The sequence below is a fragment of the Somniosus microcephalus genome, chromosome 2 (assembly GCF_052327205.1).
Source record: "Somniosus microcephalus isolate GS21.2 chromosome 2, FLI_Smic_1.0, whole genome shotgun sequence".
In the NCBI taxonomy this organism is placed as follows: Eukaryota; Metazoa; Chordata; class Chondrichthyes; order Squaliformes; family Somniosidae; genus Somniosus; species Somniosus microcephalus.
The window spans coordinates 255,461,402-255,487,947 of NC_140988.1; the positions used below are offsets into that span (position 1 = coordinate 255,461,402).

The 26,546-nt window shown below is 44.3% G+C and overlaps 1 protein-coding gene across 2 annotated transcripts in view; it reads left to right on the forward strand.

Annotated features, from left to right (window-relative positions):
* Nucleotides 1-26,546, forward strand: part of adamts6 (ADAM metallopeptidase with thrombospondin type 1 motif, 6) — a 388,783-nt gene that overhangs the window by 69,138 nt on the left and 293,099 nt on the right. The window contains exons 5-7 of one of the 2 annotated variants that reach the window (XM_085971193.1): nucleotides 3,082-3,299; nucleotides 9,535-9,618; nucleotides 10,027-10,172. In XM_085971193.1, the coding sequence (XP_085827319.1) occupies nucleotides 3,082-3,299; nucleotides 9,535-9,618; nucleotides 10,027-10,172 (448 nt within the window). Of the gene's footprint in view, nucleotides 1-3,081; nucleotides 3,300-9,529; nucleotides 9,619-10,026; nucleotides 10,173-26,546 lie in introns of both variants that reach the window. The other variant, XM_085971201.1, reaches the window with a different exon arrangement.

The following is a 26,546-nucleotide window of genomic DNA, read 5'->3' on the forward strand; positions in this document are numbered from 1 at the left end:
CTTAGCTCTACCTCAATACCACTTCTCTCGACCCCTCCACTGTCTCTAAATTGTCAGACTGCTTGTCCGACATCCAGTACTGGATGAACAGAAATTTTCTCCAATTAAATATTGGGAAGACTGAAGCCATTGTTTACGGTCCACGCCACTGACTCCATCCCTCTCCCTAACATCTGTCTGAGGCTCAACCACACTGTTCACAGCCTTGGTGTCATATTTGACCCTGAAATGAGCTTCCGACCACATATCTGCAGCATAAATAAGACTGCCTATTTCCACCTCCGTAACATCGCCCGTCTCCACCCCGCCTCAGCTCATCCGCTGCTGAAACCCTCATCCATGCCTTTGTAACCTCTAGACTTGACTATTCCAACACACCCCTGGCTGACCTCCCACGTTCTACCCTACGTAAACTTGAGGTGATCCAAAACTCGGCTGCCAGTGTCCTAACTTGCACCAAGTCTCGTTCACCCATCACCCCTGTGCTTGCTGACCTACATTGGCTCCCGGTTAAGCAATGCCTCAATTTCAAAATTCTCATCCTTGTTTTCAAATCCCTCCATGGCCTCGCCCCTCCCTAAATCTGTAATCTCCTCCAGTCCTACAAACCCCCCGAGATATCTGCGCTCCTCTAATTCTGGCCTCTTGAGCATCCCTGATTATAATCGCTCAACCATTGGTGGCCGTGCCTTCTGTTGCCTAGGCCCTAAGCTCTGGAATTCCCTCCCTAAACATCTGCACCTCTCTACCTCTTTCCTCTTTTAAGACGCTCCTTGAAACCTACCTCTTTGACCAAGCTTTTGGTCACGTGCCCTAATTTCTCCTTATATGGCTCGGTGTCATTTGTTTTGTCTGATTACACTCCTGTGAAGTGCCTTGGGACGTTTTGCTACATTAAAGGCGCTTTGTAAACACAAGGGGCTGGATTCTCATTGAGGAGGCAGGTAGGAGGCGGGACTACAACTTTCGGGGTTGTAGTCCCGCCTCCATCGAGTTGTAGCCAACCCACGCGATGTTGACTTGATTGACTTTGTTGAGCCCGCCCAGTGGGCTCAGCAGGCCAATTAAGGGCCACCCGGCAACAGGTGACATCACAGATTGACATTTCATCTGCCAAGACCTTTTTACAGATGAAATATCAGCGTTTTACAGCTGTTTGAAGCTGTCAAACACTGACAATCTGTACTCCAAGTTAATTCCTTCCTCTCAGGCTGATTTAGAGATCTCTCCGGAACAGAAAGCTGAATGCTGCAATTTTTGACAGATCGCGGCCATTCTGCTTTCTGTGCTGGTGAGATGAGGGACTCCCGAGACCTGAAGGAAGGAAGGTTGTAAAGGTAAGTAAAACTCCTTTGAACACTTTAAACACACCAAACACACTTACCTCTGCACTCATGCACCCATCACTCAACTGAACACCAGACATCTCGACCCCTCCAAGCCCTTCAGACCGACGGCCCGCCTTGCTAACTTGGCATGGTTTGCAGCCATCGGGAATCCCACACTTCACCAATAAAAATAGGGATTAGGCTAAAAACTGCCTGCACCTGTTAACAGGCAGTTAATTGGCACTAATCATCTTCCCGCCTCGGGGAGGCAGGTCCCAGCGCGGGTCGGGTACCTGCCTCCTTTGAAACTGGCATGGAAGCAAGTTGGGGGCGGGATGGGTTCGTGCCCCCCGATTTCAAGATTTTAACCCCCCCACACGCCTCCAATCCCGCCTCCACGGCTCAATGAAAATCCTGCCCATTAATTTGTTGTTGTTGTTGTATCAGGGTGACACAAATGTTTCTTGTAGCCAGCAATGCGATGTCCTCCTTATCCTCTTCAGGCTGCTGCTGCTCTACTTCCTGATCCCTTTACTACCTGTCGGGCCCTTCCTTCTCTGGAGCTTCCGTGATGAGGCCTCATTGTAAAGCAGAATTGTGCAGTGCACAACTACGATCCTTGAGGCCTTAGCAGAGCTATATTGCAGGATGCCCAACATTGATCAGGAACTCCTCCGCATACCAGTGGTGTGCTCAATTTTTTGTGCTGTTGCCGGAATGGATTTCATTGTACTGGTGCTCTGCCCATATTGTGGCAACTCCCAGAGAAGTAAGCATTCACTAGCATGATGTGGTGTTGCTGGTCACAAATGAGCTGCACACTGAGTACTGTAGAATCCTTTTCTTCTTGACATAGGTTGTGGTATTGAGCAAGGGAGTGTACATGGGGCGATGTGTGTGCAATCTAGGACTCTTTTTTTTAGGAACTTTATAAAATTAAGGTGCCCCCTCATGTTGCCATCAATTGTCCATAGAGAATATGATGAGATGTTAAACCGATCAGGTGGATGTAAACGATCCCATGGCACTTTTTCATGAAAACCTGGAATTTCTCCCGATATCCTGGGCAACGTTCTTCCCTCAACCAACACAACCCAAACAGATTAACTGATCATGCATCTGACTGTTGTTTGTGGAACCTTGCTGTGTGTAAATTGCCTCTTGTGTTTGCCTAAAAAAAATGACTACACTTCAAAAAAGTATTCATTGGTTGTAAAGCACTTTGGGATGTCCAAAGGCTAAAGATGCTTTTGTGCTACCTATTTTTACAATTCCTAACTATGAAGAGCAATCTTTGTGGAACTATCTCCCCCATTTTCATTTCAGTCCCTTGTTAATCTTGGTGGGATCCGCTGTGCAGAAGGCCAAATGTAATAAGAAGGCATTATGGGGAACTGGCTCATCCAGCCAGCTACTGAACCACTTTCAAGCTGGTCTAAAGTTAGAGCTGTTTCAGGATGTATAGGCATGGCTCTGATCTGTGATGGCACTTGAGCAGTATAGCAAGAAGAGAGACGCACTTGAGGACTTCGATGCCTGCAAGAAAATTGACATGAAACATCAAAGAAATTTCTAGTCTGTGTGGTTTTTTTTCCATAAAATTTGAACCAAAGATTTTCTCCCTAAGTTTTCTTACCCTTTAATTAGTGATTGTTTCAATTCCTGAAAGTGAAACTCCACATTTAAAAGCAGCTGGCCTATAAGATGCTAAGCTACTATGCCAGCTAACATGGTTGATTATCTTCACTCCTAGAAGACCGCACAGGAAGAAGAAAGCCTCGGTGGTTAAATGATTCCTCGGCCTTTCCAACCTCATTGCCAAATAACAAAACTGCAACCAGTCCCCATCGACAAAAGAGATCAGTAAGCCTTGAACGCTTTGTGGAAACTCTTGTAGTGGCAGACAAAATGATGGTGGGATACCATGGTCGTAAGGATATCGAACATTATATCTTGTCTGTAATGAATATTGTAAGTTTTATCCCTTTGTATTTTAAAATGATAAACATTTGTTGAATCTGTTTTCTTGGCTTTGAATAAGTGTTGTCTAAAATGTTTCTATCTGCTATTTTAGCGGAGGCATTAATCCATTTACTATGACTGGACTAACACCCCTACCAAAATGGAAGAGTGGAATTTCAAATGAACACATTAAGCATTTGTATCTGTTATCGCACAGTGTAATTCTAAGACTTTTCTTTCCCTAAAATTACATAGGCACAAACACTTAAGGGGGAATGTTAACTAGGAGCATGATTCAGTTGGGTGGGGGCCTCATCTGCATGCCTGCCTAAAACGAGCAGAAAGCTGCAGCTGGCCAGCAGGCAGGGGAGTAGAAGTTCGGGTGGCAGTAGGTCGCTGGCTTGGCACCAAATGGAGGCTTGCCATTAGGAAGGTAAGTCGCAGGGAGGGAGTTTCAGGGGGGTCTTGTGAGTGGGAAGCCCAGAGTAGGGGAGACCTAAATATTCATTGTGGGGCCTGGAGGGGCACTTCTGGCCCCACAAGGATAGTGAGATAACATGCCTTAAATGGCCTTTTCTGGTCCCAAATCCTCTCTTTGCTGTCTTCATCTGGCAAGAAAGCTGCAGTGGCTTTTCTACTCAAACCAGAGTAAAAATTGCAGTGGAAGCCCGATGAACAGGTTAAAATCAGGATCGGCGCAAAGCAGGTGGGAAATCGGTGGGTAAGTCACCTGTACATTTTAACTGCCCACCTACCAGTTTCTGCCAGATAGGCAGGATCAAAATCAACCCCTTTTATCAACCCCAATAATTTAGTGTTATCTGTTTGAAAAAGGATGTTTTTCCCTGTCTATTTATTAGAGAGAGTGAAGATAATAGATGACAATAAGTGAGTTATAAGACAATAATTATTTCTTGTATTGCTAACCATGAGAATAAAACTCCACCACTTTATGAACGTTAGGAACATCCTGTATTATTTTTCATTTGCTCAGTCTCTACATAGAATGCATTATCTAAGCAGAGGTAGGATAAGGAGAGGGGCACTTTCACTTTAAAAATTAGACACTCTACTGGAACCACACAAGCATGTAGTCTTCCCCTAGATCATGTTGTCCTATTAAGCCTATCCATTATTGCACCTTCAGTTGCTTTTTCTTGTCGTCGACAACAATTTATTTTGCTGGTGACAAAAGGAAACATTATTTTTCACTATATAATTAGTTTTTCCCACAGTTGTATATTTAAAGTTTAGTCAGGATTTTTCAAAATAGTCTGTAACAGATAGTGAAAAATGTTCCAGTTTTTAGTTAGTTTGTGCTGTTTCTCAACAGTCATCGGTTCTAGCGGTCGACTTTAAAAGTCCAGATTCCCGGGCGGAGCTTAACCCATGGAGTATCAGGAAATTGCATAAGAACATTAGAACATAAGAATTAGGAGCAGGAGTAGGCCATACGGCCCCTCGAGCCTGCTCCGCCATTCAATAAGATCATGGCTGATCATCGACCTCAACTCCACTTTCCCGCCTGATCTCCATATCCCTTGATTCCCCCAGAGTCCAAATATCTATCAATCTCAGCCTTGAATATACTCAATGATTCAGCATTCACAGCCCTTTGGGGTAGAGAATTCCAAAAACTCCTCCTCATCTCAGTCTTAAATATATAACATAGTGAGAAAGGATATATTAAGGGGTTTAGCATCTTTGAAAGTAGATAAATCGCCAGGCCCGGATGAAATGTATCCCAGGCTGTTAAGAGAAGCAAGGGAGGAAATAGCAGAGGCTCTGACCATCATTTTCCAATCCTCTCTGGCTACAGGTGTGATACTGGAGGACTGCTAACGTTGTACTGTTGTTTAAAAAGGGAGTAAGGGATAGACTGAGTAATTATAGGCCAGTCAGCCTAACCTCGATGGTGGGCAAATTAGTGGAAAAAATTCTGAGGGACAGTAATAATCGTCATTTAGAAAGGCACGATTAATCAAGGACAGTCAGCATGGATTTGTTAAGGGAAGGTCATGTCTGATGAACTTGATTGAATTTTTTGAGCAAGTAACGAGGAGGGTTGATGTGGGTAGCGTGTTTGATGTAGTCTACGTGGATTTTAGCAAGGCTTTTGACAATGTCCCACATGGCAGACTGGTCAGAAAAGTAAAAGCCCATGGGATCCAAGGAAAAGTGACAAGTTGGATCCAAAATTGGCTCAGTGGCAGGAAGCAAAGGGTAATGGTCGACGGGTGTTTGTGTGACTGGAAGGCTATTTCCAGTGGGGTTCTGCAGGGCTCAGTACTAGGTCCCTTGCTTTTTGTGGTATATATCAATGATTTAGACGTCAATGTAGGGGGCATGATCAGGCAGTTTGCAGATGATACAAAAGTTGGCCATGTGGTTAATAGTGAGGAAGAAAGCTGCAGACTGTAGGAAGAGATCAAGGTCAGGTGGGCAGAAAAGTGGCGAATGGAATTCAATCCAGAGAAGTGTGAGGTAATGCATTTGGGGAGGGCTAACAAGGCCAGGGAATATGCAATAAATGGTATGATACTGAGAAGTGTAGAGGAACATTGGAGGGACGTTGGCAGATCCCTGAAGGACAGGTAAGAAGGCATACGGGATACTTTCCTTTATTAGCTGACACTTGAATATAAGAGCAGGGAGGTTATGCTTGAATTGTATAAATCACTCGTTCAGTCATAGCTAGAGTACTGCGTAGAGTTCTGGTCACTAAATTACAGGAAGGTGTGCTCGCACTAGAGAGGGTGCAAAGGAGATTTACGAGGATGTTGCCAGGACTGGAGAATTTTAGCTATGAGGAAAGATTGGATAGGCTGGGGTTGTTGTCTTTGGAACAGAGGAGGCTGAGGGGAGACTTGATTGAATTGTATAAAATTATGAGGGGCCCAGATAAAGTGGACCTGTTTCCCTTAGCAGAGAGGTCAATAACCAGGGGACATAGATTTAAAGTAATTGATAGAAGGATTATAGGGGAGTTGAGGAGAAATTTTTTCACCCAGAAGGTGGTGGGGGTCTGGAACTCACTGCCTGAAAGGATGGTAGAGGCAGAAACCCTCATCATATTTAAGAAGTACTTGGATATGCCCTTGGAAGTACTGCAACCTACAAGGCTACGGATCAAGAGCTGCAAAATGGGATTAGGCTGGAAAGCTCTTTTTCGGCCGGCACAAACATGATGGGTCGAATGGCCTCCTTCAGTGCTGTAAATTTCTATGATTCTAAATGGCCTACCCCTTAACCTGAGACTATGCCCCCTAGTTCTAGGCTCTTCAGCCAGGGGAAACAACCTCTCAGCATCTACCCTGTCAATCTCCCTCAGAATCTTTTATGTTTCAATGAGATCACCTCTCATTCTTCTAAACTCCAGAGAGTATAGGCCCATTCTACTCAATCTCTCCTCATAGGACAACCCTCTCATCCAGGAATCAATCTAGTGAACCTTTGTTGCATCGCTTCTAAAGCAAGTATGTCCTTCCTCAGATATGGAGACCAAAACTGTGCACAGTACTCCAGGTGTGGTCTCACCAAAGCCCTGTACAATTGTAGCAAGACTTCCTTACTCTTATACTCCAACCCCCTTGCAATAAAGGCCAACATGCCATTTGCATTCCTTATTGCTTGCTCTACCTGCAGGCTAACTCTCTGTGTTTCCTGTACGAGGACACCTAAATCTCTCTGAACACCAACATTTAATAGTTTCTCACCATTTAAAAAATATCCGACCAAAGTGAATAACCTCACATTTCCCCATATTATACTCCATCTGCCACCTTATTGCCCACTCACTTAGTCTATCTATATCATTTTGCAGGCTCTTTGTGTTCTCCTCACAGCTTACTTGCCCACCTAGCTTTGTAACATCAACAAACTTGGATACATTACACTCGATCCCTTCATCCAAGTCATTAATATAGATTGTAAATAGCTGAAGCCCGAGCATTGATCCTTGCGGCACCCCACTAGTTACAGTCTGCCAACCTGAAAAAGATCCGTTTATCCCTACTCTCTTTTCTGTCCGTTAACCAATCCTCTATCCATGCTACTATATTACCCCCAACCCCATGAGCCCTAATCTTACATAGCAACCTTTTATGTGGCACCTTATCGAATGCCTTTTGAAAATTCAAATATACTGCATCCACTGGTTCCCCTTTATCTATCCTGCTAGTTATATCCTCAAAAAACTCTAATAAATTTATCAAACATGATTTCCCTTTCATAAAACCATGTTGACTTTGCCTAATCATATTCTGATTTTCTAAGTGCCCTGTTACCACTTCCTTAATAATGGATTCCAGCATTTTCTCGACGAATGATGCATGAACGCTTCCCATGCCTTTTGTCCATTAAAATGAATGGGTGGAAAATAGTGGGGAGTGAGTGTACCGGATCCTCACAATCACAATATTAGCCTTCCATTTGGAGAATGCCTTTTATTTTTACATTGTTTCAGTCCATGCCTTTTTGTTAACCTTTTTCCTTAACTTTAAAAATTCAATTTAAAAAGCTTTCTTTTGCTACTTGAGGTTTCTGTCCCCAGACTGTTTAAATTAGTGGACAGACAGCCAACTTGTTTACTGTTCTGTAACCAGCCACTATGAGCTCCACAAGAGCGGTGTGCACTGACTGTTCATTGAATTTTTCCTCACTTCATGTGGGAAGCATCTCCCCACCACTCAGCACCTCTCAGATAACACAGCTGAGATCACACACTTGCAATTTGAAGAAACAAACCAATATCTGACCAGCAGGCAGGTGATGGTGCTGATTTTAAGTATCGGGCGGGATTGCGGCCTAATGAGGAGCTGGCCCATTGGGGTGTGGCCCATTGGGGTGTGGCAGCAGGGAGATCCAACCAATTTTAACAACCGGGCCTCATTAACATGTTGTTGGCTGACTTCCCACCAAAACGGCAAGGATGTCCGCTGTTAAAATCAGGCGGCAGGAGGCCGCCGCTGGGGACCAAAGGGAATGGTCCCCAGCACTAAGATAGGTGTTCATTAGGGGGTGGGTCCAACAGGCATCGCAGTCAGGCGAGGGGAAGTGAAACCTGGGGTAGGGGAAACCCATGGTTTTCTTCTAGTACCCGGAAGAGCATTCCTGTTCCTCTTGGCCACAAGAACACCTAATTGATTTTTTTAAAACTTGCCTTTCTGGGCCTCTTCTGGCCTGGATCGACTTCCCAACAGCTTTGGCCAGGCGGGGAAGCCACCACTGCTCCCCCACTAGGCCGCAGGTTAATACTGCAGTTGAGCCTCAATTATGTTATTGGAGCCCAATCCGCATATTTAAAGAAAGACCCTAATACAAAAACAAAATACTGTGGATGCAGGAAATCTGAAATAAAAACAGACAATGCTGGAAATACTCAGCAGGTCAGGCAGCATCTGTGGAGAGAGAAACAGAGTTAACATTTCAAGTCAATGACCTTTCATCAGACTAAAGAAAGACCCTGCTGGCTTTGGGCAGGTTTCCTTGCTGTCTGCAATTTAGAATTGCTGTCGGCCAGATCGGGCCAGGAAGCCGTTGGGTAAGTTCCATTTTAATTGCCCACACCTAGATTCCGCCGGGCAGTGGGCATTAATATTCTTCCCAATGTTTCTAACAACCAATCATGTCTAACATTCCAGTCCATTTATTATTGTGTATCACACTGCAGTAAATGGAGAACAAATAAGAATATTGCTATGAAAAAATGTATTTAGATCTTTTTGGTTATTTAGCATATTTAGCAATCACCAATGAATTAGAGTCAGTTGAAGAATGTGGAAGCTGACACGATGACTATTGCAATAAATATCGATTTACAATTACCTGTGCTCATCTATAAATATAGAAGTATAAAAGAAACAGATGTGTGACAAAATGCAAATTTAAGGTGATGGTTACTTTAAACAGAAGTACTTTAGATACTAGTTCTAAGATATGAGGAATAATTTTATAACATCATGTTCTTGGTGTGAAGTTCTCTCAGCTGAGAGCACAAATCAGGAATTGAGACAAGCACTCCCCTGACTTTCTGTCCATTAAATCATATGTTTGAATTCCTGATATGTTCTTCTAGCAATTGAGGCTCTGCACTGGGAGCATGATTTCATAATACTACCCCTGTGAAGCTGTATTTAATTATGATATTACTGTCATCATAAAGTTGTCAGAATAAAAGTGAAAACAGAAAGAGGAATTTTACTTTTGTCTGACTTTGTGTCTTTTCTTATTTTCTGGAGGTCAGGTTGCCAAACTTTACCGTGATTCCAGTCTAGGAAATGTTGTGAACATAATAGTCACTCGTCTGATTGTTCTTACTGAAGATCAGGTAAGACGAGGAATCCAAAATGGCTATTCTCTTTAATAGTTATGTTTATTGATTGTTTTACACAAATTGAAGCAAAGTTCTGTTACTGGAAAAATACTGGGGGAAGAAATACTCTGGTCCTACATGTAGCGACATTGTAAATGCATTCAACAAGAATGTGTTTATGTGAGAAGTACTTTTTCCTTCAGTTCTTCTCCCTTGATGTGTTTAATGATTTGTTGGGCTGAAGTCAGACATCAGGAAATGTCAAAATAGAAAATTGTTAAATGAAATAAAGGGTAGTTTTTCAAAAAAACATTAAAAAGAAAACTGCCCTTACTAATTATCATCTTCATTTTTATTCTTTGAAGAAAAACTGGTTCTTCAGTAATGTGTTTGGATTTCTCTGGTATACTTGTTGCATTGTAGCCAAACTTGGAGATAAATCATCATGCAGACAAGTCCTTGGACAGCTTCTGTAAATGGCAGAAATCCATTCTTTCTCACCAAAATGATGGAAACACCATTCCAGAAAATGGGATTGCTCATCATGATAATGCTGTTTTAATTACTAGGTAAGATGGATGTTCTGGATATTTGCGTTCGATTTCTAATCACAAAGTAAAAGTCTTATGCACTGTGACTAGTAATATACTTATGTTCACATCAGAATGTGCACTTCAAAATTTTTAAGTGCTTTTTCTATCTTAAGTTTCCTTCATGTAAGTTGTTCCCCTCTTTGGTCCATTGGCCTAGATTCTTCTGTGGGGGTGGGGAATGGGCTGTTGCCAATGCCCCATGCGCTCCACTCCCAGGAGGTAGTAGGAGCTGCCACTCCCCTCTCTGATTTTTCTGCCTCCTGCTGGGAGAGGCGCAGGCTCTGCACGGTACCGAACCTAATCTGCACGGGTCAGATTGGGAGATGAATGGAGACGGGAACTGCGTTTGCTCTGAATACCAGCTTCTAACACTCTACTACTGAGCCACCCTCATTTCAAACTTCCAATGATTCCTTTTCCAATTTGTTTGTGATGGTTCAAATATAGTCTATATACATTGAAGATCTATGCAGTTTAATATCAGTCAGGTTTGCATGCAATAGGATTTCAGAGTCAATAAAATATGAAGAACAATTGATGCCAGTCAGAACAAATAGCTATGTCAGGGAAAGGAGGGAGAAAATTTACAACATGCCTAATGTATGTCCAGCACTAATATCCTGCATTGTCTTTGTTGAGGTGATGTTATAAACAGAGGACTAATCAATGTAGTTAGACAACTGCTTGTGAAAGAAAGCTCGCTAACATTTCAGCTGCTCTTAAAAGTCTGATTGCATTATCAATCCGATACAAATTTAAACCGAGAATTGACATTGTGCAATATTAAAATACAAAAGCCTAAAGCATTTGCACAACGTAATTTCTGGACTTTACTTTCCACGTGTAAGGCAAATGGGATACTTGTCTGTTTGGAAGAAACTTGAGCAATTCTGTGCCAGAAACGGAGAATAAGAAATAAAATAAAATTTTTAAGCATGTGATGTATTTCTGAATATTTTTCTTTTTATATCAGTTGTGACTTAAATGCAGTAAAATGTATGAAATGTATAAGTACCATATTTAGCAAAGTCATTGCTGCTTCTCAAACTAAAATTATATGTAAAAGAGTTTTTTTACTCGAATAGTTGACAGGATAGTTACAGTCATGGTCTGAATATGTGTCAAACATAGATTGGAATACTGTTTGTTATGTTCATAAGTAAATAGACGTTTTCATTATGAACAGCTAGCTTGAGCTAGTCATTTATTCAGCCATGTGGACTAGTGTACAGGCATCCATCTTGACTACTGCCTTGTGGGTAGCCCTCTATTAAACATACAGCTCCACCTAGTGTACCATTCTAGAATGACATGCTACTGATCATTACATCCCCCTTTGAGGTTAAACAAAATCAATATCAATCAATCATAACGACATAAACATCTTCACAACAGTCAACACATTTTCAAAGCTTTACTTTATAAACTCTATAAGCTTTTCATTCTTTTATTATAGTTTTCTTTGTACTCAAAGATTAAGCCTATCAGGCTTTTTTACTTCACGTGTGGATCTTCTCAGCACAGGTAAGTCTGATGTGTTTTCATGAGAGCCTGTATGTGTGTTTGTGTTAGATTGTTCTGGTGGTGAGTCACAAGATTCAGTTACGGCATTGTCATCGATTTGCTCTTGGATAGTTTCTTGTGTTTTCAGGAGGGAACGGTGGTTCTCCTGAGAATCTGTCCTTCCTCAGTTCTAACAGTGTATGACCTTGGCCCTACTTCCTCAAGAACTGTAGCTTTCCTGTTCCATGCATTTGGATCCTCAATCCTGACAACATCATCCCTTGTCAATGGTTTCAGAGTTTTGGATGACTTGTCATAGTATGATTTCTGTTTCAGCTTTAACAGTTGAAGTCTCTGTCTTAGTTCCTTACTCTGCTTTTCTTTTGCACAGCAGGGTAGCGTGGTGCGCAACTTGCGACCCATTAGGAGTTCAGCAGGTGAAGAACCACAGTCTAAAGGGGAGGCTCGGTAGCTCAGCAGGACGAGATAAGGATCAGACTTGCTTTCTGTTGCTTTCTTCAGTAGCTGTTTGAGAACTTGAACACCTTTCTCTGCCTTACCATTCGACTGAGCATACAGAGGACTGGATGTGATGTGTTGAAAGTCATAATGTGCTGCAAACTGTTGCCACTCCTTACAGTTGAAGCACGGACCATTGTCGCTAACGGCAATCCTGGGAATTCCATGTCTGGCGAAGATGGATTTAACATGCATTATGACACTGCTTGCTGATGTGCTTGAGAGCAGCGCCATCTCAGGATAGTTAGAATAGTAGTCAATCACTATTAGATAGTCTTTACCATTCAAATGAAAAAGGTCCATACCAACCTTTTGCCAAGGTGCTGTTGGTAAGTCAGCTACTATCATTGGTTTCTTTGCTTGTTTGTTTTGGTGTTTCTGACATGTCTCACATTCGCCTATCATGTTCTCAATGTCCTTATTTATGCCAGGCCAATAAACAGTGTCTTTTGCTCTCCTTTTTGCATTTTCAATTTCGAGGTGTCCCTCATGAATCCTTTTGAGCATGTCTTGACGTAGAGCCTGTGGAATGACTACTCTGTTCTGTTTTAGTAATAGTCCACTTGCGACACTTAACTTTGACCTGATGTGATAGTACTTTGGACAGGAACCTTTTGGCCAACCATGATGAATGTTCTCTATTACTGTTTGTAACACTGTATCTTTTACTGTTTCTTCTGCTATTTGCTTTGATTTGTGTCTGACACGGGCAGCGCAGCAGTGACCATACTCACTTGAACATCCACGTCTTCCTCAGTAGAGCTCACATGACTCATTGTGGGTGCTCGGGATAGTGCATCTGCTAACACTATGTGTTTGCCTGGTGTGTAGATCAGTTCAAAGTCATATCTCTGCAGCTTCATCATGAGTTGTTGAATCCTTGGAGACACCTCATTCAGATTTTTTTTTATGATGGCAACCAGTGGGCAGTGGTCTGTCTCAACTGTGAAGGTGGGAAGTCCATATATGGATCCATGGAACTTTTCTAGTCCAACTACCAAGCCTAGACATTCCTTTTCAATCTGGGCGTATCGACACTCAGAGTCAGTCATAGACCTGGAGGCATAGGCAACAGGCTTCCAATCTTCACCCTCTGCTTGTAGCAAGACCGTGCCTAGGCCATCTTTTGATGCATCCGTTGACACTTTGATTCTCTTTGTTGGGTCAAAGAAGGTGAGTACAGGTGTGGTTGTCAGCACTGTTTTGAGGTTCATCCACTCTTGTTCATGTCTTTCTGTCCATGCGAACTCATTTGTTTTATGTAGCTGGTCTTGCAGACAGGCTGTCTTGGCTGACAAGTTAGGAATGAACTTTCCAATGAAGTTTATCATCCCCATGATGCGTAGCACTCCTTTTTTGTCAGTGGGTCGGGGCATTTTGAGTATGGCGTTTACTTTTTCCATATCTGGCTCTATTCCTTTACCAGATAGATTATCTCCTAGGAAAGTGACTTCCTGGATGCCAAACTGACACTTGGCTTTGTTGAGCTTCAGTCCATTCCGGCGTATGCTCTGTAGCACTTTAGTCAGTCTCTCATTGTGTTCTTTCAGTGTGGAGCCCCAGATGATGATATCATCAACATAGACCCGAACTCCTTCCAGACCTTCAATTATGTGTTCCATCGCTCTATGAAAGATTTCAGATGCAGATATTATCCCGAAAGGCATTCTGAGGAAACAATACCTGCCAAATGGTGTGTTGAAGGTACAGTATTTGGTGCTCTCTTCATCCAGTTTTAGTTGCCGAAATCCTTGTGAGGCATCGAGCTTTGTGAAGTATCTGGCACCTGACATTTCACTGGTGATTTCTTCTCGCTTGGGAATCTGGTAGTGTTCACGTTTTATGTTTGCATTTAAGTCCTTTGGATCCATGCATACTCTTAGATCATTGTTCTTTTTCTTTACACATACCATGGAGTTAACCCAGTCTGTTGGCTCTTCGACTTTCCTGATGACTCCTAGTGTGGTCATTCTGTCCAGTTCTTTCTTGAGCCGGTCACGCAGGGGTGCTGGAACTCTCCGTGGAGCATGTACCACTGGCTGAGCATCCTCCTTTAGCTGGATTTTGTAAGTGAATGGTAGAACTCCAAATCCTTTGAACAAATCCTGGAAATTACTCACTACAGAATCCACCGAGTCATCTGGTCTGCTTATGACACAGTTTATACGGTAGACTCTCTTGACCAGTTCTAAGTCCTCACAAGCTTTGTCACCTAGTAGTGAATCAAGTCCTTCAGCCACAACAGAAAACATGAGATGATGCACTTTGTCTTTGACTGTCACTTTAAGTCTGCATACACCTAAGCTATCTATTTTCTGTCCATTATAGTTCTTCAGTAGTACTGACTTTTTCTGTATTTTGGGCTTTTCTTTCATATTTTTAATGTCACCCATACTGATTAAGTTTGCTTTTGCCCCGTGTCTAGTTTCAATGTAACTAATGCTCCATTTACCTGCAGTGACATCATCCATTTGTCCTCTTTTACTGCATTAACTTTATGTTCAGCATTGTCCATTCCTGAGGGCTGCACATTTTCTGTATCCTTTTCTATATTGTCACATGACACCATTCCTACAAAAAATGTCTCACTTAAATCAGTGTCCTCAATCACATTGACTTGTTGCCCTTTCTTTGTTTTTACTTTTGAAAAACATTGTTTGGCAAAGTGATTCTTTGCATTACATTTTGTGCACATTTTCCCAAACGCAGGGCATTGTCTTGACTGGTGCTGGTAACCACAGCGTTTACAATTAAAAATTCCATCCTCCAATTGCTTTGCATTTCTGTTCTGCCCATGTTTCTTCCCTTTGTAGGACACAGCACCGACAGCAGCACTGTCACTTACTACAGTCGCATTATTATTAATTTCACTCAAAATCTTTGCGTGCTGTTGAGCTAGCTCACTGGCATGGCATATTTTCACAGCTTTCTCCAATGTTAGTTCAGTTTCTCTCAACAAACGTTCCCTGACCTTTTTTATCATGAATACCAAACACAATCTGGTCACGAATCATGGATGATTTCAGTTCAGAGAAATTACATGTCTGTGCTTTCAGTTTCAGATCGGTCACAAAGCTATCAAAAGTCTCATTTTGCTGCTGTGTCCGTGAACGGAACACGTACCTCTCATAGGTCTCGTTCTTTTTGGGAGAACAATGTGTATCAAACTTCTTTAGCACATCGTCCATTTTTTCTCTGTCCTCCTCTTGATCAAATACAAATGTATTAAATACCTCTATCGCCTGTGGGCCTGCAACCGTGAGCAGTAATGCTATTTTCCTTGCGTCTGGCATTGTACCGAACCCGATGGCAGCAATATAGAGTTTGAATTATTGTTTGAAAGTCTGCCAATTGCAGTCGACATTCCCCATGAGTTTCAAACCCTCCGGTGGCTTCAAATTCTCCATGTCGCGTTTCACAATATTCAGCAGATATTACCACTTCTGGTACCATGTTATTATGTTCATAAATAAATAGATGTTTTCATTATGAACAGCTAGCTTGAGCTATTCATTTATTCAGCCATGTGGACTAGTGTACAGGCATCCATCTTGACTACTGCCTTGTGGGTAGCCCTCTACTAAACACAGCTCCACCTAGTGTACCATTCTAGAATGACATGTTACTGATCATTACACTGTTCAGTTTTTGATAGTGGATTAAAAACAGGCTTTTAATTTTCTTCCAAAGTTTGGTTGTTAAATGAGGCTTTTATGTGAGGGTGAAAATCCTTCCGTTTACAAGTAATGCTTTTTGTTCACCTTTTTTCTCCAGTCTCCCTGAGCCCTGCATCAACTGCAGCTGAGGGGGAGGGCTGGCATCTTGCCCCCAGGCTTCCACTGATTCAGGTCCAAGATAGCCTTCAAAGGATGTATGAGAGTGGCCCAAGATAAAAAACCTCCTCCCCCCACCACCCCCCATCACTCTTGGGGGTGTGGGGATGGGGTGGGAAATGTCTTCCCCCAACTATTCTGTGTCTGTGATTAGGAAGGCAGCATTATGCATGACCGTGGGCAGAACCCCTGGTTCCATCCCTTTATGGTGCTCTGTTTTTCATTCAATGATTTGTAATACCTGTATCTGTAATTATTTCTTAGATTACATCAGCAGCTTCCTTCATGGCCTCGTCAGTTTAGCCAGTGAGTAGCTGAGCTATATAGGCCAGGAAGATAACAGGTTGATTTCCAGTCTCTGCTGAATTAGCTGATCAGGCGGCTTCAGCACTCTAGGGTAGGGTAAGGACAAGTGCAATTTTGCCATTTTTGGCAAGGGGAAGTGGGGGAGCAGGAGAGGCAGCTGAAGGATTGTCTCTTATCATGTTGATGAAGAAATCCATGAGGTCCTCGCACTTCTTGTTAGTAGCTAGGCAGGGGAGATGGTCTAAGATGTGGTTGACAGTGGAGAAAAAGAGCCTTCAGAATGATCCTAGAGTAGTGGGTGAATTTGGGAGAGAAGAGTGATGCCCAACAGAACTTGATGTGATCCAGCCCAATCTGGCAGTGGATGGCTAAGCCAGTTGTGTGTCAGGTATGCTCAAGTTTGAGTACCCAGTCTTGGTTAATACTTCACAGTACTCCTATATTGATTTTTAATCCAGTCAGCAACATGAGGTTGATTTCCATTTTTGGGCCATATTTGGTAAATGCACACAAAACAGGAAATACTGCCTTTCCTTACTTGCAAATAAGAAATTACCAGGAAGCTTGTACCAACAGCCTTTATTAGGATAAGACCAAAATCTGACTGGTTTTGTCCTTTCAATTATAGAAAGAATAACTAAAGGAGAAAATTGAGTAGCAGGTCAATGCTAGTGTTACCAGACCCTTTACCTTCAGTCTTGGGAGGGAGGGGAAGCTAGTCTCTTTGTACTGTTCTTGGCAGGTTGAAAGTTGCAGTACCACTGTTGGTAACCATGCTTGGAGTTATTGACTGTTACTGGGCCCCATTCCCAGATGTCACCAGCAGGAAAATCTGTTTTTAGCCACAAGGCAGTATGAGCAGAACATACTGGTATGTGCTAACACATTTGCAGTTTGTTATCTAATAAGGTCAACAAGTCAGATGTATGTCTTTTTTCATACACACTAGAAAATGTCATGGAAGAGAAAACATTTGCAACCATAGCCAAAAGCACTAGACCTAGAAATGAGTTCCCATCTGACACTATTTATGTTTAACATAAAATAGCAGAGTAAGGAAAAAGCTGTCTTTAAAAGTAGAGATGCTTTCTCTTTGTTAAAGGTATGTGCTGTTTGCATTTTTTGCATGATCAGTTCCCTACTTGTACTGAGATAAGGGCTTCAAGGAATGTGATTGTGGATTGCTCTGGGACAGAATGAAAACAGAAATGTTTTAAATATATTTTTTATAAACTGCAGTGGCTTGTATTTGCACACAAGTTAAAAGACCAAAATATGTAAAAAAGCCATAGTTCCAAATTTTATTAGCATTTTGTTTTGGGTATATCAACATTGAGGAAAAATGTAAATAGTATACTTGCAGCTTTGATCGTCCCTTTTTATCACCTGAGTCTGTAATTAGTGAGATATTGATGTAATTTAACTCACACATGTCGACAGAAAAAGTGCAGCTTACATGGTTAAAGAAAATTAATAGTGACTTGCCCACTATTTTTCCATCTCTCTATGGTTAAATGGCTGCTTTCTTCTAAGCAACTCCCACTGACCTACAGCTGATTCTCACGATATACCACGTGGTGACCATTGCTTCGCATGAATAGTATGGCCAAGAAATTGGGTGCCTTTGCGCCTCCCGTTAACGCCCCCCGCCGACATCGACTCCTACCATATTCGTCGGGAGTTTTGCGGTGGCGCTACGGAGTTGCACCCCGATCTCCTTTGCCCGGAAACCATGATGTAATCACCATGCGCATTGCCCCGGACCCGAAATTGACTTTCGCCCCCTGCAGCAGCACCGGTCGATAACACTGACAGCTGCAGGAGGCGTGCATTGGGCGGGCGGCCACATCGGGGGCGATGATTAAAGGTGAAGTGGCTGAAGTAAGTAAAAAAAAACTTACCTTTCCTGTTGACATTTTTTTCGCGGGTACCTGCCCGCAATCGATCAGCCCAGCACTCTGCTTGAGTGTCGGGATCGCGTGGGATCACAGCTGTCTTGGTGGTCCAGGTAGGTAATTTTTCTATTGCAGAGTCTGCAGCGATGGCCTTTCCCTTTAAGGGAGGGAAGGAGGCTTTGAACGCGGCTGTGCTGCACGGCCCAGTGTGCAGCGCTACTGAGCTCTCATAGAGTCATAGGGGTCGATTTTAACTCAGGTGCGGGCAATTGTCAGGTTCCCCGAATTTTGTGATTCCCACACGAATCTAAATGGATGTGTGAGATTGATGCAATTTGAACTCAATTGGCCAATTGATTTCCAACATGTGGGAAGCCTTTGCAAATGGGTTTTTCATGTCTGCAAGTCCCCTCCGATGATGTCATCATTGTTGCTGCATTTAAGGTCCTCAGCAAGCCTTGCTTCCTCTGCAGGCTTCCAAGCTTTCCCCTTATGATGGCACAGGAGCCTGCAGGAACAATGGCCAGCGGGAGGGCTAGAGCTGCGCCTAAATTTGATGAGGCATCACTGCAGGCATTGTTGGATGGGGCTAGGGCCCATGGGGAGGTCCTGTTCCCTTCTTCAGGGAGGAAGAGGCCTCCCAGTCAGACCAAGGCTGTGGCTACAGGTGGCTGGGGAAGTCAAATCCTTGGGGCTCACACGGCGCACCTGGATGCAGCGCAGGAAAAGATTCCATGACCTTCATCGCACTAGAAAAGTGAGTATGAAGTTTCCATCACCCTCAATCTGATCCCCATTGCCTTTCCTCACCAGCACTCAGCTTTAGCAATCTCTTCCGCCACATCCCACTTGACACTCACATCCATGCACCCTTAGCCATTCCCTCTCTCTCTATGCTCACATTCACAGAACTATGCCACCATGCAGCCCTCACACTCCCTCTCACTCTGATGCTTTGAACACAACTGACAATGCACAGGGAGGGCCCTTGGTCTTGCAACCTCACTCCATCTTTGTCTCCTTCTAAGTATCTATGCTAGGCAATCTCTACACTCACTCCTTCATTCTCACTCAACCTCCACTTGTCTCCCTCATTGCAGGAGAAGAGAGCTCACAACAGGAGAGAGCGAGCCAGGACAGGATAAGTGCGTTCCTTGCATCCCGGGCAGCAATGTTCTCGTGTAATGCTGCCGCTGGTTGATGGGCCTCTGCAGGTTGCTCGTTTTTGCCCTCCTCCTCCTCCTCATCATCATCATCATCATCTGAGGAGGGTATGTGAGGGGCCACTTGGTCCTCAGGAATCTGCAAGCCACAACGCTGTGCCATGTTGTGGAGTGCACAGCAAACCACGACGATTCTGGAGACCCTGGCTGCTGAGGACTGTAGGGCTCCACCTGATCTATCCAGGCATCTGAAGCGCATCTTCAGCAAGCCGATGGTTTGCTCAATTATGGATCTGGTGGAAATGTGGCTGGAGTTGTAGCGCTCCTCAGCTTTGTTGGCTGGCCTCCTCAATGGTGTCATTAGCCAAGTCCTCAGGGGATAGCCCTTGTCTCCAAGTAGCCATCCGTGAAGTTGGTCTGGTGGCCAGAATAACGGAGGCACACTAGACTGGCGCAGTATGAAGGAATCATGGCAACTTCCAGGGTACTTGGCACAAACATGCAAAATCTCCTTCTTGTGGTCACACACCAGCTGAACGTTAAGGGAGTGGAAGCCCTTGCAGTTGACAAAAACACCTGGATTGCGATGGGGTGCCCTAAGGGCCACGTGTGCAATCAATGACGCCCTGCACTCTTGGAGAGTCTGCCAGATGAGCTAATCCAACCGCTCGCGCCATCACATTTGCGCGATCCCTGGTGAAATGGATGTGATTGTGCGCGAGGGCAAAGAGGGCATCGGTTACTTGCATGATGCAAGTGTGTGCGGCCGACTGGGAGATGCCGCTGATGTCTGCTGATGATCCCTGGAATGAGCCTGAGGCAAAAAAGTTGAGTGCGGTGGTGACTTTGATGGCCACTGGTAAGGAGTGCCCACCTGGTCCTCTGGGCAGCAGGTCTTGCTGTATCATTGCGCAGATGTCAGTCACTACCTCTTGCGAAAGTCGGAGCCGCCTTTGGCACTGCTGCTCAGTCATGTTGAGGTAGCTGACCCTGTGTCTGTAGACCCTGTTTGGGGGGTATCTCCTGCGCCGACGGGCTTCCATGCGCTGGCCCCTTCTGGCCTGTGCTGCCTCAGGTGGGTTAGCAGCAGCCTGTTGCTCCTGCTGCTGCTGCTGTTGCTGGTGCTGCTGTTGTTCCTGGTTCTGCTGTTGCCGCACCTGGTGCTCGAGCTCCTCTAATGCCAAGAAGGAAAGGAGAAAAATGGCTCCCATGCTTCTGGCATATGCCTCTGCTGAGGAAGCGCTGAGTGAGGGTGGCGAGAGGGGTTTCCCAGGAGTTCACACTGGAGATGTGTGTGAGGCTCCAACCTTCCACAGGTGTGGTTAAGTCTGGTAAAAGTTGCCCCAGGCCTGAAACAACAAAGTCCTACCACCTGCAAATGATGACTGATCAAAACTCTTTAATGGTTGACCTGCAGCTGATAGTCAGCAAGCCAATAGTGCTCACGCCAGGTTTCACAGGCGTGACCCCTACCAGGCGTGTTTTACATGGGAAAAGGGTTTAAAATGCAAGGGCCTGTTAAAATGGCATTATAAAGGCCAATTATTGTTGATTAAGGGCCTTAGAGACCAGTCCTGCCTGTTGGAGGTGTGACTGATTCGGGACCATCAGACACGCCTGGGTTAAAATGGCTCGGGGTCGGGAACCAGGCCCGCCAGTTTTAGCGATTTTAACCCCCCGCACGCCTCAAAGACCACCTCACGGCTCAGTTAAAATCAACCCCATAGAGTTATACAGCACAGAAAGAGGCACTTCGGCCCATTATGTCTGCGCCGGCCATCATGCCCTATCTATTCTAATCCCATTTTCCAGCACTTGGTCCGTAGCCTTGTATGCTATGGCATTTCAAGTGCTCATCTAAAATGCTTCTTGAATGTTGTGAGGGTTCCTGCCTCTACCATCCTTTCAGGCAGTGAGTTCCAGATTCCAACCACCCTCTGGATGAAAAAGTTTTTCCTCAAATCCCCTCTAAACCTCCTGCCCCTTACCTTGAAACCATGCCCCCTGGTTATTGACCCCTCTACTAAGGGGAAAAGTTCTGTTCTATCTACCCTATCTATGCCGCTCATAATTTTGTACACCTCAATCAGGTCCCCCCTCAGCCTTCTCTGCTTTAAGGAAAACAATCCCAGCATTGCGGCGCTGGAGCTGCGAATGGATGTATACTGGCGCATTCGCGATGCTGAGGACGTCGTGGATAGCACGTTTAGGGAGTTGGTCACACCGCAGGTAAAGGATGCACAGGCAGGAAGAGAATGGGTGACCACCAGGCAGAGTAGTAGGCGCAGGCAGGTAGTGCAGGGATCCCCTTGTGGCCATCCCCCTCTCAAACAGATATACCGCTTTGGATATTGATGAGGAAGATGGCTTATCAGAGGAAGGCAGCAGCAGCCAACTTCCTGGCACCGTGGGTGGTTCTGCTGCACAGGACGGGAGGAAAAAGAGTGGGAGAGCTGTAGTGATAGGGGATTTTATTGTAAGGGGAATAGATAGGCGTTTCTGCGGCCGCAAACGAGACTCCAGGATGGTATGTTGCCTCCCTAGCGCAAGGATCAAGGATGCCTCGGAGCGGCTACAGAGCATTTTGGAAGGGGAGGGTGAACAGCCAGTTGTTGTGGTGCGTATAGGTACCAACGATATAGGTAATAAACGGGATGAGGTCCTAAAAGCTGAATATAGGGAGTTAGGAGGTAAATTAAAAAATAGGACCTCAAAGGTAGTAATCTCAGGATTGCTACCAGTGCCACATGCTAGTCAGTGTAGAAATAGAAGGATATTTCAGATGAATACGTGGCTAGAGGAATGGTGCAAGGGGGAGGGATTCAAATTCCTGGGACTGGAACTGGTTCTGGGGGAGGTGGGACCAGTACAAAATGGACGATTTGCACCTGGGCAGGACTAGGACCGAGGTCCTAGGGGGGAGTGTTTGCTAGTGCTGTGGGGGAGGGTTTAAACTAAAATGGCAGGAGGTTGGGAACCTGTGCAGGGAGACAGAGGAAAGGATACAAGGATAGAAGCAAAAGACAGAAAGGAGAAAAGCAAAAGTGGCAGTCAGAGTAATCAAGGGTTTAAATCAAACATGGTCACAGTAAATAATAATTCTAAAAGGTCTAAGAGTGTTAAAAAAACAAGCCTGAAGGCTTTGTGTCTTAATGCGAGGAGCATTCGTAATAAGGTGGATGAATTAGCTGCACAAATAGATGTAAATGGATATGATATGATTGGGATTACGGAAACATGGCTCCAGGGTGACCAGGGCTGGGAACTCAACATCCAGGGGTATTCAATATTCAGGAAAGACAGGCAAAAAGGAAAAGGAGGTGGGGTAGCATTGCTGGTTAAAGAGGAGATTAACACAATTGTAAGGAAGGATATTAGCTGTGATGAGGTAGAATCTGTATGGGTAGAGCTGAGAAATACCAAGGGACAGAAAACGTTAGTGGGAGTTGTATACAGACCCCAGAACAGATGGCATTAAACGGGAAATTAGAGACGCGTGCAATAAGGGCACAGCAGTTATCATAGGTGACTTTAATCTACATATAGAGTGGGCTAACCAAATTAGTACCAATACTGTGGAGGAAGAATTCCTGGAGTGTACACGGGATGGTTTCCTGGCCCAATATGTCAAGGAACTAACTCGAGATCAGGCCATCTTAGGCTGGGTATTATGTAATGAGAAAGGAATAAGTAGCAATCTTGTTGTGCGAGGCCCCTTGAGGCGGAGCGATCATAATATGATCGAATTCTTCATTAAGATGGAGAGTGAAGTATTTGACTCCGAGACTACGATGGTATGAGGCATGAGTTGGGTAGGATTGATTGGGGAATGTTACTCAAAGGGTTGACGGTGGATAGGCAGTGGCAAACATTCAAAGATCACATGGATGAACTACAGAATTTGTTCATCCCTGTTTGGCATAAAAATAAAACAAAAAAGGTGAATCAACCATGGCTAACAAGGGAAGTTAGGGATAGCATAAGATCCAAGGAGAGGACATATAAATTGGCCAGAAAAAGCAGCAAATCTGAGGATTGGGAGCAGTTTAGGATTCAACAAAGGAGGACAAAGGGATTAATTAAGAGGGGGAAAATAGAGTATGAGAGTAAGCTTACAGGGAACATAAATACTGAATGTAAAAGCTTCTATAGATATGTGAAGAGAAAAAGATTGGTGAAGTCAAGCGTAGGTCCCTTGCAGTCAGAATCAGGGGAATTTATAATGGGGAACAAAGAAATGGAAGACCAATTAAATACATACTTTGGTTCTGTCTTCACAAAGGAGGACACAAATAACCTCCCAGAGATGTCGGGGAACAGAGGATCTAATGAGTGGGAGGAACTGAAAGAAATCAGTATTTGTAGGGAAATGGTGTTAGGGAAATTGATGGGATTGAAGGCGGGTAAATCCCCAGGGCCTGATAATCTACAGCCTAGGGTACTTAAAGAAGTGGCCCTAGAAATAGTAGATGCATTGCTGATCATCTTCCAAAATTTTATAGACTCTGGAACAGTCCCCATGGATTGGAGGGTAGCTAATGTTACCCCATTATTCAAAAAAGGTGGTAGAGAGAAAACAGGGAATTATAGACCGGTAAGCCTGACATCAGTAGTGGGGAAAATGCTAGAGTCCATTATAAAAGATGTAATAGCAGAGCACTTGGAAAACAGTGACAGGATCAGACAAAGTCAGCATGGATTTACAAAAGGTAAATCGTGCTTGACTAATCTACTGGAATTTTTTGAGGATGTAACTGGTAAAATAGATAAGGGAGAACCAGTGGATGTGGTATATTTGGACTTTCAGAAGGCTTTCGATAAGGTCCCGCATAAGAGATTAGCGTGTAAAGTTAAGGCACATGGGATTGGGGGCAAGGTACTGACTTGGCTAGAGAACTGGATGGCACACAGTAAGCAAAGAGTTGGAATAAATGGCTCTTTTTCCGAGTGGCAGGCAGTGACTAGTGGGGTACCGCAGGGATCGGTCCTAGGACCCCAGCTATTCACAATATAAATGATCTAGACGAGGGAACTAGATGTAATATCTCCAAGTTTGCAGATGACACAAAGCTGGGTGGACGTGTGTGCTGTGAGGAGGATGCTGAGAAACTCCAGTATGATTTGGACAGGTTGGGTGATTGGGCAGATGCATGGCAGATGCAGTAAAATGTGGATAAATATGAGGTTATCCACTTTGGTGGCAAAAACAGGAAAGCAGGTTATTATCTGTACGGCAATAGGTTGGGAGAAGGGGAAGTGCAACGAGACCTGGATGTTGTGCACCAGTCGCTGAAGGTAAGCATGCAGGTGCAGCAGGCGGTTAAGAAGGCAAATGGCATGTTGGCCTTCGTAGCGAGAGGGTTTGAATACAGGAACAAGGATGTCTTGCTACAGTTGTACAGGGCCTTGGTGAGACCACACCTTGAGTATTGTGTACAGTTTTGGTCGCCTTATCTGAGGAAGGATGTTCTTGCCATGGAGGGAGTGCAGTGATGATTCACCAGACTGATACCTGGGATGGCAGGAATGACGTGTGAGGAGAGATTGGGTCAATTCGGCTTATACTCACTGGAGTTCAGAAGAATGAGAGGGGATCTCATTGAAACTTATAAAATTCTAACCGGACTAAAGAGACTTGATGTAGGAAGGATGTTCCCGATGGCCGGTGAGTCCAGAGCCAGGGGTCACAGTCTAAGAATAAGGGGTCGGCCATTTAGGACAGAGATGAGGAGGAATATCTTCACCCAAAGAGTGGTGAACATGTGGAATTCTCTACCACAGAAGGCAGTTAAGGCCAATTCATTAAATATATTCAAGAAGGTGTTAGATATATTTCTTAAGGCTAAAGGGATATGGGGAGAAGGCAGGGACAGGGTACTGAATTTGGATGATCAGCCATGATCTCATTGAATGGCGGAGCAGGCTCGATGGGCCGAATGGCCTACTCCTGCTCCTATTTTCTATGTTTCTATGTTTCTGTCCAGTTTCTCTTCATAGCTGAAATGCTCCAGCCCAGGTAACATCCTGGTGCATCTCCTCTGCACCCTCTCTAATGCAATCACATCCTTCCTATAGTGTGGCGACCAGAACTGCACACAGTATTCCAGCTGTGGCCCAACTAGCGTTTTGTACAGCTTCATCATAACCTCCCAGCTCTTATATTCTATGCCTCGGCTAATGAAGGCAAGTATCCCATATGCCTTTTTAACCACTTTATCTAGCTGTCCTGCTGCCTTCAGGGATCTATGTACATGCACACCAAGGTCCCTATAATCCTCTCTCCTTCCTAGGGTCCTACCATTCATTGTCTATTCCCTTGCCTTGTTCGTCCTCCCCAAATGCATCACCCCGCACTTTTCAGGGCTAAATTCCATTTGCCACTGTTCTGCCCATCTGACCAACCCATCTATATCGTCCTGTAGCCTGAGGCTTCCCTCCTCGCTATTTACCACTCCACTAATTTTCTTGTCATCTGTGAACTTACTGATCATACCTCCTACATTCATATCTAAATCATTAATGTACACTACAAACAGCAAGGGACCCAGCACCGATCCCTGCGGTACACCACTGGACACAGGCTTCCAGTCACAAAAACAACCTTCGACCATCACCCTCTGCCTCCTGCCACTAAGCCAATTTTGGATCCAATGTGCCAAATTGCCCTGGATCCCATGGGCTCTTACCTTTTTGACCAGTCTCCCATGCGGGACTTTGTCAAAAGCCTTACTGAAGTCCATGTAGACTACATCCGCTGCACGACCCTCATCCACACACCTAGTCAGTTCCTCGAAAAATTCAGCCAAATTGGTTAGACATGATCTCCCCCTGACAAAGCCATGCTGACTATCCTTGATTAATCCTTGCCTCTCCAAGTGGAGACTAATTCTGTCCCTCAGAATTTTTTCCAATAATTTCCCTACCACTGATGTAAGGCTCACTGGCCTGTAATTCCCTGGTTTATCCCTACTACCCTTCTTGAATAATGGTGCTATGTTAGCTGTCCTCCAGTCCTCTGGCACCTCCCCTGTGGCCAGAGAGGTTCTGAAAATTTGTGTCAGAGCCCCTGCAATCTCCTCCCTTGCCTCACACAGCGGCCTGGGATACATCTCATCAGGGCCTGGGGATTTA